Source organism: Anabrus simplex, chromosome 7 (assembly GCF_040414725.1).
Source record: "Anabrus simplex isolate iqAnaSimp1 chromosome 7, ASM4041472v1, whole genome shotgun sequence".
Lineage (NCBI taxonomy): Eukaryota > Metazoa > Arthropoda > Insecta > Orthoptera > Tettigoniidae > Anabrus > Anabrus simplex.
This window is the reverse complement of record NC_090271.1, coordinates 98,961,037-98,973,277: the sequence shown is the minus strand read 5'-3', so window position 1 is coordinate 98,973,277 and position 12,241 is coordinate 98,961,037. Positions and strand designations below refer to the sequence as shown.

Here is a 12,241-nt window from a genome sequence, read left to right as displayed (position 1 = left end):
GTATTTTTATATCCCTCCGGACAGCACGACATCTTCCTTGTTCCCTTTATCACTAACTGTCTAATTTCAGAAAAAAGACATACTAAAGGAATAAGTTAAAATTTTTACTTAAAGGGAACTAACAATGAACTCATATCGAAACTTACCTTGAAATTTTGCTAAAAGCATCTCGGTTGAATAGGAAGCCCACTTACCAAAAAGTATTTGCGAGTTTTAACAGGAAGTTCTGAAGTCGAACCTGGAATATATTGTACATGTGCAGCAAGTGATCCACAGTTGGACATCCCTGAACAGTTCCAGATGCTCGAGCGAGTCGTGGGGGCGCGCTCTTGACCGCAGCATGAGCGTGTGTCCACTAGCCATCAGGGTTGCCCAGTCCCCAAACGTAACTCTTAACATCTCGTGTGGTTATAGTACTATGCTTCCGGTTTCAACTTCGGAACCTTTTAGTCGAAACTCGCAGCTAATTTTTGGTAAGTGTGCTTGCTGTTGGACGTAGATAATTTTAGAAAAATTTGAAGATAGGTTTCAATATGAGCTCATCGTTAGTTCCTTTGTTAGGCACGCGATGAATGTGTCGTAATATAGAAAAATATGCAGTCCAGATATACACCATTTAATGTATATTGGTATAGTAACAGTAAGCCTTGGATTGTTGATGGGACATTATCCAAAAAAAAAACCTACGATAATTAACCCTATCCAAAAGTGATCCATCATCATGGAACTGTCTATTTTGAATGACGTGTGCTGCATGATGGGATAGAGAAGACGTGGTTGTGTTTTCCTAGTATTTAATTTTTGAAGAGAATCTATTCCGAACAGATTGATATCATGAAGTTGGATTTTTTGTCTGGAAACACAGGTTGGCTTACTAGTGCTAGTGTGTTACAGGCCCTGCGAGTAATGGATGAAGGCGAGGATGGTATCCAGTAGGTACACTGCTCCTGAGAGAACACACAAACTCCCCACGGCAAGCCCAACTTGCCGTTCTTCGCTCACGTGGGTGTACTTATGTTCGCTCTGGTAACCGTGCCAGTAGTGAAGAGCTGTACCTCCCACTGCGATAAACATGAAGGTTCCCACAAAGTTCATGATGATCTCCTGAAACACAAAGAACCATTCATAATATGTAGCGTAAAGTACCCACAGAGTTCAGGATGATCTCCTGAAACACAAAGAACCATTCATGGTATACAGGTTGTCTCAGGAGGAATGGTAAATATTTGAGGAGGCTATTTCAAGTAGTAGAATGGAATAGAATACTCCCATCCCCTAGTTCCGGACTACCTGGAACTGAGAAGAGAGTAATAATTTATTGCAATACATATTATTCTGATACATCCACATTAGAATGATCTTTCCTTATCTGCTGGAGTTCCGTAGATGTAGCCTGAGGGCATTCATTCTTGGTGCATCCATTCATTCATACATTCATCCAGTAAATTCAGCTCAGTCATTTATTCACTAATGCACTCATTCATCCATCCACCGACACTGGAGTGTTGTCACATTATTTGCTGGGGCTCCGTAGATGTAAGCTGAGAGCATTCAGTTCATCCAGTCACTCATTTAAGTATTTAAGTAAAGATGCTCACTCACCAATTGGTGGCTTTACGTGATTGGCAGAGAGGAGTATTCATTCATTCATTCATTCATTCATTCATTCATTCATTCATTTCATTCATGCATGCATAAGCAGCTCATCCAGGCACGCTGTCATCCATCCAGTCATTCAGTTAATTCACAATGTCTATTGTAAGCTAAGGAGAAACATGTTCGGACTCGTAATAAAACAAATACTCCCGCCATTTAATAATAATAGTAAGATTCATGTTGTCCTAGACAATAAAAGTTAAAGTCTAGGACAAAAGTAATTATTTAAAAACAACTACAATTTAGAGTTTAGGTGGAAATAGTCATTAGGTTGTAACTGTTCGCTCTCCTAGGCTTCACACTTGGGGAGACGAAAGTTAATAGCTCGGGACACATGCATATAAATATAAACTATATGTGGCTCAACCGCAAATTGCCACGCAATTAGAATCAATTATCACTCCATGGTTTCTCATTTCTCTATGTAATGTTTGGGCGCCAGCTTTACAGTTTTAAACAAAACTGTACAGCAGAATTTATATTTACTAGCATAGAGACTTATACTTAAATCACAGGGGTAGGATTTTAAATAATTAACCATTAAGTATCGCTTTGAAAAAGAAAATTGACGCAATATCTGGTCAAATGAATTTATTAAACAAAAAAATGAGATGAGTCGGAAAAGTACTTTTTAGCTTGGAGGGAATTAAGAATTTAAAACGTTACTGTAATTTACTGTTGCTTGCATTGTCTAATTGAGGCTCACCAATTTGTAGCTTCCGTCGAGGTCATCTGTATTCCGTGGTTACTCGTTCCCCTCTTCTCGTTGCAGACTGGCTCCATGGACATCCTTCCTTCCTTCCTTCCTTCCTTCCTTCCTTCCTTCTTCGATATGGTTTGGGCTATCTGGACTAGCACTCCCTAATTGCCTAGTCTTTAATTTAGACATTGGCCCTATGCTTGTGAAAATTGATCATCGTTGATCGTAGGAGGAGAAAATTCAGAGTTATGAATTTTTCCATGTTATCAGAAATCTCAATCCAACTTAGCTATTATCCTGATATAATACAGACTTGTACCAAGCACTGTGAACTTGAACTAACGTAGTTCTTTGTCCAGAATAATTATAGAATATATCACAAGCCGTATGCTTGTTTCGTCTCACTCTGATCCGACATCACAGCAGCTACGTACTGTGTCTTGAAGCGACAACTCACTGTCCCGAAAATAATTGTGTCTCGAAGCGACCACTCACTGTCTCAAAATAATAAAGTAGTTGTGTGTTGAGGATTGCTCCGCGCCAGATAATATACAGGAGCTCTCCCCACTCTTGGTAACAGCTCTATACCCAGTCTCGATACAACGAAGCATCTGATTCGTTGATCTCATATCATATCTTCCCTCTCTTCATTTTTCACAAGCAACCAGTAGGCGTGGCGATGATGTAGTCTCCTAGCTTGCTAGCCTTGCACGGGGGTCGCTGTATAGTACAGTACTCATGAGTTAAACCCAAGTGAGTCATCCGAAATTTCCAGCGTCAAGAATAACTTTTCCGCATACAGAAGTATGAGATGAAATGACACAAACTCTGTCTCAACATATTGCCCATATTTACAGTACATAATGAATTCCTATCTTATAATTTAAATAATAAATGATGTTTTAATATATCCAGAATGATTCCAAAAGCCTTATTTACAATTGATTGTTGGAGTTAAATTAATATGTGTTAATGAATAATTTCCGATGACGGATAATCTTGATATCGAGTGATATCACGTAATGGGACTGTACAATAACAATTAATATGGCTGGAAGCCTGGACGGTTACAAGGTGTAAGTAATAATTTGCCTAGTAGTAGTAGTAGATAAATTTAAAATGTAATTTCAAGTAGTAAATGTCATATAAGCATGTGTTCAGCTAGCAGTGTGTGTGAAGTTGCAGCTGTTTGTATGATACGCATTTTTAGAAAACTTAAAACATGAGGAAAGACGCGCAGATGACTTGTTGATGCATAAACCAACGTCATTTCTCCGTTAACTTTTGTCTCTGGGTATAGATGAAAAGCGAATTCTACAGAGAAAAATTAAACACAAGAGGCGAATTGGTCGCTCGCTTTCTACGTAGTTCTGCCCTTATAAAAGAATACGAAGATGACCTCCGACGAGTTACACATTCTATTGTCAAGAGAGTTGAGAAGTACGTCGAGTTCGGTGGTGGGATTTTTGAACATGTACTTTGAACTGTTCCAAAGGACGTAGGTTTGTGCATCAATGAATGTACCGATATGTCATTTGTGGTGAACTGTTGCACATTATTAGAGCTAGGAATTTTAGGTGCAAAATTTTGGTTTAAAATGTCCACAAATGTTCACAAAAGGTGCAAAAAAAAGGTGAAATTTTTAAATGTACATATTCATACAAACATCACCAAAACCAATTTTACATCATATGAAAGGACACAAAATCACCTTTATTATCATGTATTAAAAATCTGCCTGAAACAAGTCCCAGAACACAAAGTTATTAAAATGTCCAGCAAAACTGTCAAAACAGATAACATTTAACATTTCAATGTTATTTTCAGTGAGATTGCATCTGCGGTTACTAAGTAAATACTTATGTATAGAAAAGGAATGTTCAACATCAACAGACACAAGTGGTGCCTATTTTGTTTGCAGTTGATACCTGTATTAAATGCCTATGTGTTACAACATCCTTAACATCCTTTTTGGCTAAGCTCTGTTCTAGTATCTGCTTTGCAATACGGCCTACCATCCAATGCTCCCTTCACATCCACCACAACAGCTCATTTTAGAAATTTCGTATAGCCTCGTTATTCTTCACATGTTTTGTCCCGCCTATATACTGCATAAGATGATTACGTTGGTTTTTTTTTATCAGTTGCTATTGATATATCACAAACATTGCACCTCAGAACTGACCCGCTGCTCTGAATACCATCAGCACTATCAACTATACAGTACTATCACATTTTTTTTCTTGGCGTTCATTTTCTGTCTCAGCATACTTTAAACTGATACTACAGTAATAGCAAATAGCATAATATTAAGCCATTTCTAATAGGACAATGGCAGACACCACATACAGTAAAAGCTTATTCTGAACCGTCACCTACGTGATGCTAACAAGGCCGGCAGATAAGCAGCTGATGAAGGGCAGCAAGCTAATACTTCAACAATCACCAAGCTCGTACCTAAATTCCCAATTAGTGCAGTATAGGAAGCCTATGATTCTAGCGATGAATTGAGGAACTACACAGAACCAAGCTCTACAGACGAAAGGTTCGGCTTTTCTTGTTTAATTTCTTTAAGAATAAAATGCGGCAAAGGAGCCTAAACGGTGTTAAACAAGTGGAAAAAATGCTGACATTCAGAAAAGGTGCAAAAAGATGCAACTAAAGTACAGTTAGGGGTGTTCTTTATGGGTTTTTGTTTGCAAGACAAGCTAATTTGGTTATTTTAACAGCGGAAATGAAATAAGATGCAACGCCTAAAATTCCTAGCCCTACGTATTATATAGAGTTTTTGCTTCAATAAATGCATCAATAAGTCGTCTGTGCGTCTCCAAATAATGGCTGTAAGGTTGTACTTATGCATACCATACAAACGGCTATAATTCCACACACTCTGACGCTTGGACACATGTTTATATGGCCCTTTTTACTTGAAGTGTTCCATACTACTGTCTCCCGAAATACAGTACTGTATTTACTATTTCTCTCGAAGCACCCTATATAATGTAATGTACCTACAAAGTTCATGATGATGCCTTCAAACTGAATTTGCACCAAGCCAATTACATGAAGCAGTAGCATCTGCAATGACGTTTCAATTTCTCATATACTCTCTGATTGGTTTTGAACCTCTGCTTGCAGATTACGAGAATATTCTTTTACATAGAAATATTATGTCGAGTAGGCCTACCATATTTGTAACATATGTGTATGAATAAGAGCAATGCTCAGACGAGGGTTTAGTTTTTTTTTTTTTTTTTTTTGTTTCATGATTACTTACCACCAAAGTCTTTTTCTGCTCCGTTGTACCGAAGCAGTAGGAGATCAAGACAACAAGTGTGTAGATGAAGAATCCCACCAGCACTCCTGATGCCACGATTTCAGCGTCTGGATTCTTCTCTTCGTTGAGGTTCCAGGTTCCGCCCACTCCCAGAAAGCGTCCGTCGTAGCCCACACGATAGAGGACCAAGATGATTAGGTTCATAATCTGTATACATATCGACAAACAACATTAAGTGACATCATAGGCATCGGAAATTATTAACACAGTTTAAGTCCTCACAGCAAATGACAAAACCTGCTAGCTCTGCTAACTTACACATTGCACAAATATTACAGATCTCAATGTCAATTTTGAGTTCAGCCGTGGAAAGTGATCCAAGTATTGTAGTTCCGAATTGTACCTAGCCTTGTATCCACTTACACACTTATTTGTGCAAAACATTGATAGAGCCCTAAGTCACCATCTAATTGATATTTTACTCTTTTTTTAACAATAATGTCGTGTTTATGGACAATATATTATTTTCGCTTTGCTATGCTGAGACTTCATCATTTTCTGTCAATCAAATTGTATGTTTAAAAGCATGCAGCGGTTTGTTGCATCCTGTTCAAAGTTCCATGCTTAGCTCTTCGACCACGAAGGTTTGCAAACGTTGCGACGTCTTCAGTTTGTACATCTCTTGTAGCAATTTTCTAGCCCCTACCGAAGTTCGTCGCCTTTGGGATTTTATTAAAACATTTGTTTGTAGGGAACTCTGATCTTTGTTGCTTCCTCCCGAAATCCACAACTGTCATAGTAACAGCATGATGTCTTGGAGGAGTGTAAAATAAGCTAAATTTTGGAGCGCGAATGCTTGAACGGTCCGCCTCTGTGGTGTAGTGGTTAGTGTGATTAGCTGCCACCCCCGGAGGCCCGGGTTCGATTCCCGGTTCTGCCACAAAATTTGAAAATTGGTACGAGGGCTGGAACGGGGTCCACTCAGCCTCGGGAGGTCAACTGACTAGAGGAGGGTTCAATTCCCACCTCAGCCATCCTGAAAATGGTTTTCCGTGGTTTCCCACTTCTCCTCCAGGCAAAGGCCGGGATGGTACCTAACTTAAGGCCCCGGCCGCTTCCTTCCCTCTTCCTTGTCTATCCCTTCCAATCTTCCCATCCCCTCGCTAGGCCCCTGTTGAGCATAGCAGGTGAGGCTGCCTGGGCGAGGTACTGGTCATCCTCCCCAGTTGTATCCCCGACCCAGAGTCTGAAGCTCCAGGCTGAGGCGGTAGAGGTGGGATCCCTCGCTCAGTCCGGAGGAAAAACCGACCCTGGAGGGTAAACAGATTAAGAAGAAGAAGATGCTTGAACAACTCTCGTCATTAAGTTCATAAACTAATACAGGTAACAGAAATCGTCTCACAATGGGTAATCTTTCAGGTTTAAAAAGGGCGAAGGAAAATTAAGACTACACCTTTTCTATTTCAAATTGAAAACAAACACATTCAGTTTGAGAGTAAACAAATTTAAAGTAGAATAATATTGACATTCAATACGATCGCTGGTTAGATATTGTTAATTTTAGTTTCTTGAGCCGGGCTGAGTAACGCGGGTGGTGGAGCGTTGGCCTTCTGAACCCAAGTTCGCTGGTTCGGTTCTGGCCCAGTGCGGTGGTATTTGAAGGTGCTCAAATAAGTCAGCCTAGTGCCGGTATACTTACTGGCACGTAAAAATTTCCAAGCCGGCCCCGTGGTGTAGGGGCAGCGTGCCTATCTCTTATTCGCACGCCCCGGGTTCGATTACCGACCAGGTCAGGGATTTTTACATGGACCTGAAGGCTGGTTCGAGGTCCACTCAGCCTACGTGATTAGAATTGAGGAGCTATGTGACGGTGAGATAGCGTCCCCGGTCTAGAAAGCCAAGAATAACGGGCGAGAGGGTTCGTCGTGCTGACCACACAATACCTCGTAATCTGAGCAGTGGTCGCTTGGTAGGCCAAGGCCCTTCAAGGGCTGTAGTGCCATGGGTTTTTATAAAAAGAACTTCCGCAGGACAAAATCACAGCACCTCGGCGGCTCCGAAAACATAAAATGTAGTTAGTTGGACGTAAACCAAAGAACAGTATTATTCATTTCTCGATTATAATTTATTTAATATCGTTCTGAAAGTGGTTCATCTCAATTTGAAATTGTTTGGTCCCGATTTGAAACGTTTTATCACGATTTTCAATTTTTGTTATCAGTTTGGATGTTGGAAAGGTATAGTACGAATACGGTAGTGAACAGAAACCTGTGTAGACAATGAGAGACGAAAGAGAATCATTGATATGGCCAGAGGAAGACGATTACAATAATGTTTTTTACAGGCTGCTTTACGTCGCACCGACACAGATAGGTATTATGGCGACGATTGTGGGAAGAAATCGGTCGTGGCCTTAATTGATGTATATAAAGTAAGAAAAATATGCAAGAACTCCTCCTCCGAAGAAGGAAAGAAACGTTACCACCTCCATAAAGATCAGTTCAGCTTGAAATGGAAGTAAAAATCGTTATCAACCTAACCTAACCTAACCTTGTCTTGTCACGACTTTGGTATGGTTTGCAGACTTAGCCTTTGCGTATTCCTATTGACTTACGGCATATGCACACGCAGTTTATTTGCTCGTGTGTATTATTACAGCGTGGTTTCACGTAAGTCTGACAAGTAATAACAAATATATATAAAGGCACAAGGGAACTAGACGATAAGCTTTTGCAGTTAGTCTATAAGTTACACAATTTTAGTAGTTGTGGAATTTAACATAAATTAAACAGTGTATTATGGTTGGGCATAATAGCAGGCTATATGGCCTGAACCACGTCATAGAAAACAAGACGATAATGAGTAAACTTGCGAAAATTACGGAACAGTTCGTGTTGAGAACTTCCTGTTCTACGTGGAATCAGAACCACAGGAACGTGGCTTTTCATTTCAAAAATATCAGATGCATGGGCCGGGATTAGAACTACTTGGTGAGAAGGCAATGACTATGTCACTCGGCTGCCATACCCATCTTTCCTAATCATATTATGTGTACTTCCAGTTAAAAAGTCCTGCCTGCACTACGAGACCGAATAGCCGAAGAGAATGTATGAAATGAGTGTAGTCTTCAATATTCAGTAACAATCAATCAATCAATCAATCAATCAATCAATCAATCAATCAATCAATCAATCATCGTTGGTCTGGCAGATTCCGTACCATTTGTGTACCTAGCCTTTTCTTAAACGTTTTCAAAGAATTTGGAAATTTATCGAAAACTTCGCTTGATAAATTATTCTAATCCCTTGTCCGGCTCCTTGGCTAAATGGTTAGCGTGCTGCCCTTTGGTCATACGGGTCCCAGATTCGATTCCCGGCAGGTTCTGGAATTTTAACCATCATTGGTTAATTCCGCTGGCGCGGGGGCTGGGTATATGTGTCGTCTTTATAATCATTTAATCCTCATCACGACGCGCAGGTCGCCTACGGGTGTCAAATCAAAAGACCTGCACCTGGGGAGCCGAACATATCCTCGGATACTCCCGGCAGTAAAAGCCATACGCCTTTCATTTTTCTAATCCCTTATTCTTCGTCATATAAATTAATATTTGCCCCAATTTCTCTTCTTGAATTTGAACTTTATCTTCATATTATGATCCTTTCCAATTTGGTAATTTGAAAAGCTCCACTCAAGGTTATTTGTCTACTAATGTCATTGCACGCCATTTCTCCAGTGTCAGCTCGGAACATACCGCTTAGTGGAGAAGCAGGTCTCCTTACTCCGAGGCCCTCCCCGCCCAAAATTTGCAACATTTTCGTAACACTGATCTTTTGTCGGAAATCACCAACAACAAATTGTGCTGTTTTCCTTTGGATCTTTTCCATATCTCGTATCAAACAATCGTGGTGTGTGTCCCGTACACTGGAACCCTACGGTACTCTAATTGGGAGACTAATTGGGAGACTTATACGCCCTCTTCTTTACATCCTTACTACAACCCTTAAACACCCTCCTAACCATGTGAAGAAAACTGTATCCTTTCTTTACAGCCTCGCTAATATGATTACAACATCCACAATTAAACCTTTATTCTGAACACAGCGTTGTCCTCCTAACTTCTTCCATTCTTCTGGAAATACAAGAATGAAGGAAGTGATTAATTAATTCCCTGGTTGCATTCAGCGAGCTGTTGGCGCAAGCGTTTCCTCGCGTGCATGCTGTGCGAGCTTTTTAACGTAACTCCGAGAATAAGTCGGAAGCATTCATCCGTACCACAACAATGGAGAACCTTGGGTCTGTCGCAATATGTCTTAAGTACCTTCTCCTGTTCTCCTAGCATCTGGCTGATAACACGTATTATGTTAAGAACCTTGGTCAGTAAGCATCACATGACTTCCTCCGAGAATTATTATTCACCGATACGGGCTCTGAAGACAATTCTTCACCAGTGGCGTAGCTAGGTTTTCTGAGATCCCGGTACCCGGTACAGAAGGTCTAAATGGGGTCCCTAACTGCGACTGCTTCACGTGAATTCAGGAGTTATCTGATTTATACGGTTACACATTATATTCTAAGTTATACACTGACTGACAGAGCAAATGCAACACCAAGAAGGAGTGGTTCGAAAGGGATGAAAGTTGGGGAAAAAACAGAGACGGCACGGACGAATAATTGATGTTTATTTCAAACCGATATGCAGGTTACACAATTCGCACGGCATCGACTCAGTAGGATGTAGGACCACCGCGAGCGGCGATGCACGCAGAAACACGTCGAGGTACAGAGTCAATAAGAGTGCGGATGGTGTCCTGAGGGATGGTTCTCCATTCTCTGTCAACCATTTGCCACAGTTGGTCGTCCGTACGAGGCTGGGGCAGAGTTTGCAAACGGCATACAATGAGATCCCACACGTGTTCGATTGGTGAGAGATCCGGAGAGTACGCTGGCCACGGAAGCATCTGTACACCTCGTAGAGCCTGTTGGGAGATGCGAGCAGTGTGTGGGCGGGCATTATCCTGCTGAAACAGAGCATTGGGCAGCCCCTGAAGGTACGGGAGTGCCACCGGCCGCAGCACATGCTGCACGTAGCGGTGGGCATTTAACGTGCCTTGAATACGCACTAGAGGTGACGTGGAATCATACGCAATAGCGCCCCAAACCATGATACCGCGTTGTCTAGCGGTAGGGTGCTCCACAGTTACTGCCGGATTTGACCTTTCTCCACGCCGACGCCACACTCGTCTGCGGTGACTATCACTGACAGAACAGAAGCGTGACTCATCGGAGAACACGACGTTCCACCATTCCCTCATCCAAGTCGCTCTAGCCCGGCACCATGCCAGGCGTGCACGTCTATGCTGTGGAGTCAATGGTAGTCTTCTGAGCGGACGCCGGGAGTGCAGGCCTCCTTCAACCAATCGACGGGAAATTGTTCTGGTCGATAATGGAACAGCCAGGGTGTCTTGCACATGCGGAAGAATGGCGGTTGACGTGGCGTGCGGGGCTGCCACCGCTTGGCGGCGGATGCGCCGATCCTCGCGTGCTGACGTCACTCGGGCTGCGCCTGGAACCCTCGCACGTGCCACATGTCCCTGCGCCAACCATCTTCGCCACAGGCGCTGCACCGTGGACACATCCCTATGGGTATCGGCTGCGATTTGACGAAGCGACCAACCTGCCCTTCTCAGCCCGATCACCATACCCCTCGTAAAGTCGTCTGTCTGCTGGAAATGCCTCCGTTGACGGCGGCCTGGCATTCTTAGCTATACACGTGTCCTGTGGCACACGACAACAGGTTTTACAATGACTGTCGGCTGAGAAATCACGGTACGAAGTGTGCCTTTCGCCAACGCCGTGTCCCATTTATCGTTCGCTACGTGCGCAGCACAGCGGCGCATTTCACATCATGAGCATACCTCAGTGACGTCAGTCTACCCTGCAATTGGCATAAAGTTTTGACCACTCCTTCGTGGTGTTGCATTTGCTCTGTCAGTCAGTGTATTTAACCATAGGTAAGGTAAGGGTGTATTCTGCCCGAAGGCAGGTCCGAACCTCCGCAGAGGTGTGCCTGAGCCGGAGTTTACGTACGGCAGAGTGGCCAGTTCCTTTCCGCTCCTCCATTCCCTTAGCCCCCCACCAACAGCGCGTGGCAACCCATCCAAACCTTAACCACGCCCAATGTTGCTTAACTTCGGAGATCTCACGGGATCCGATGTTTCAACACGGCTACGGCCGTTGGCTATTTAACCATAAATAAATAATTATTCATACGTAATACTTTGTTTTACACAGATGAAAAACAACGGTACAGATATGAAATTGGTAGATGTTAATAATTTGATTTCGCTTTATACATTTGTCTGAAATGTTAGGCACTTATTTATCGTTACAATTAAATCAGCAGGACCAGAGCAGGTGTTATTTCAGACTTACGGCGTCTTTCATTCTTAGTCCGTTTACCCTCCAGGGTTGGTTTTTCCCTCGGACTCGGCGAGCACCTCTGCCGCCTCAAGGGCAGTGTCCTGGAGCGTGAGACTTTGGGTTGGGGGATACAACTATGGAAGAGGACCAGTACCTCGGCTAGGCTGCCTCACCTGCTATGCTGAACA

General features: G+C 42.4%; 1 protein-coding gene across 1 annotated transcript in view; it reads right to left on the bottom strand.

Annotated features, from left to right (window-relative positions):
* Window positions 1–499: 499 nt before the first annotated feature.
* The window catches only part of Ssk (Snakeskin), a 53,877-nt gene continuing 42,135 nt past the window's right edge, over window positions 500–12,241 (bottom strand). Inside the window, exons 2-3 of the mRNA XM_067151225.2 lie at window positions 5,634–5,840; window positions 500–1,104 (exon numbers count right to left, since the gene is read on the bottom strand). Of these exons, the coding sequence (XP_067007326.1) occupies window positions 889–1,104; window positions 5,634–5,840 (423 nt within the window). The 3' untranslated portion in view covers window positions 500–888. The remainder of the gene's footprint in view (window positions 1,105–5,633; window positions 5,841–12,241) is intronic.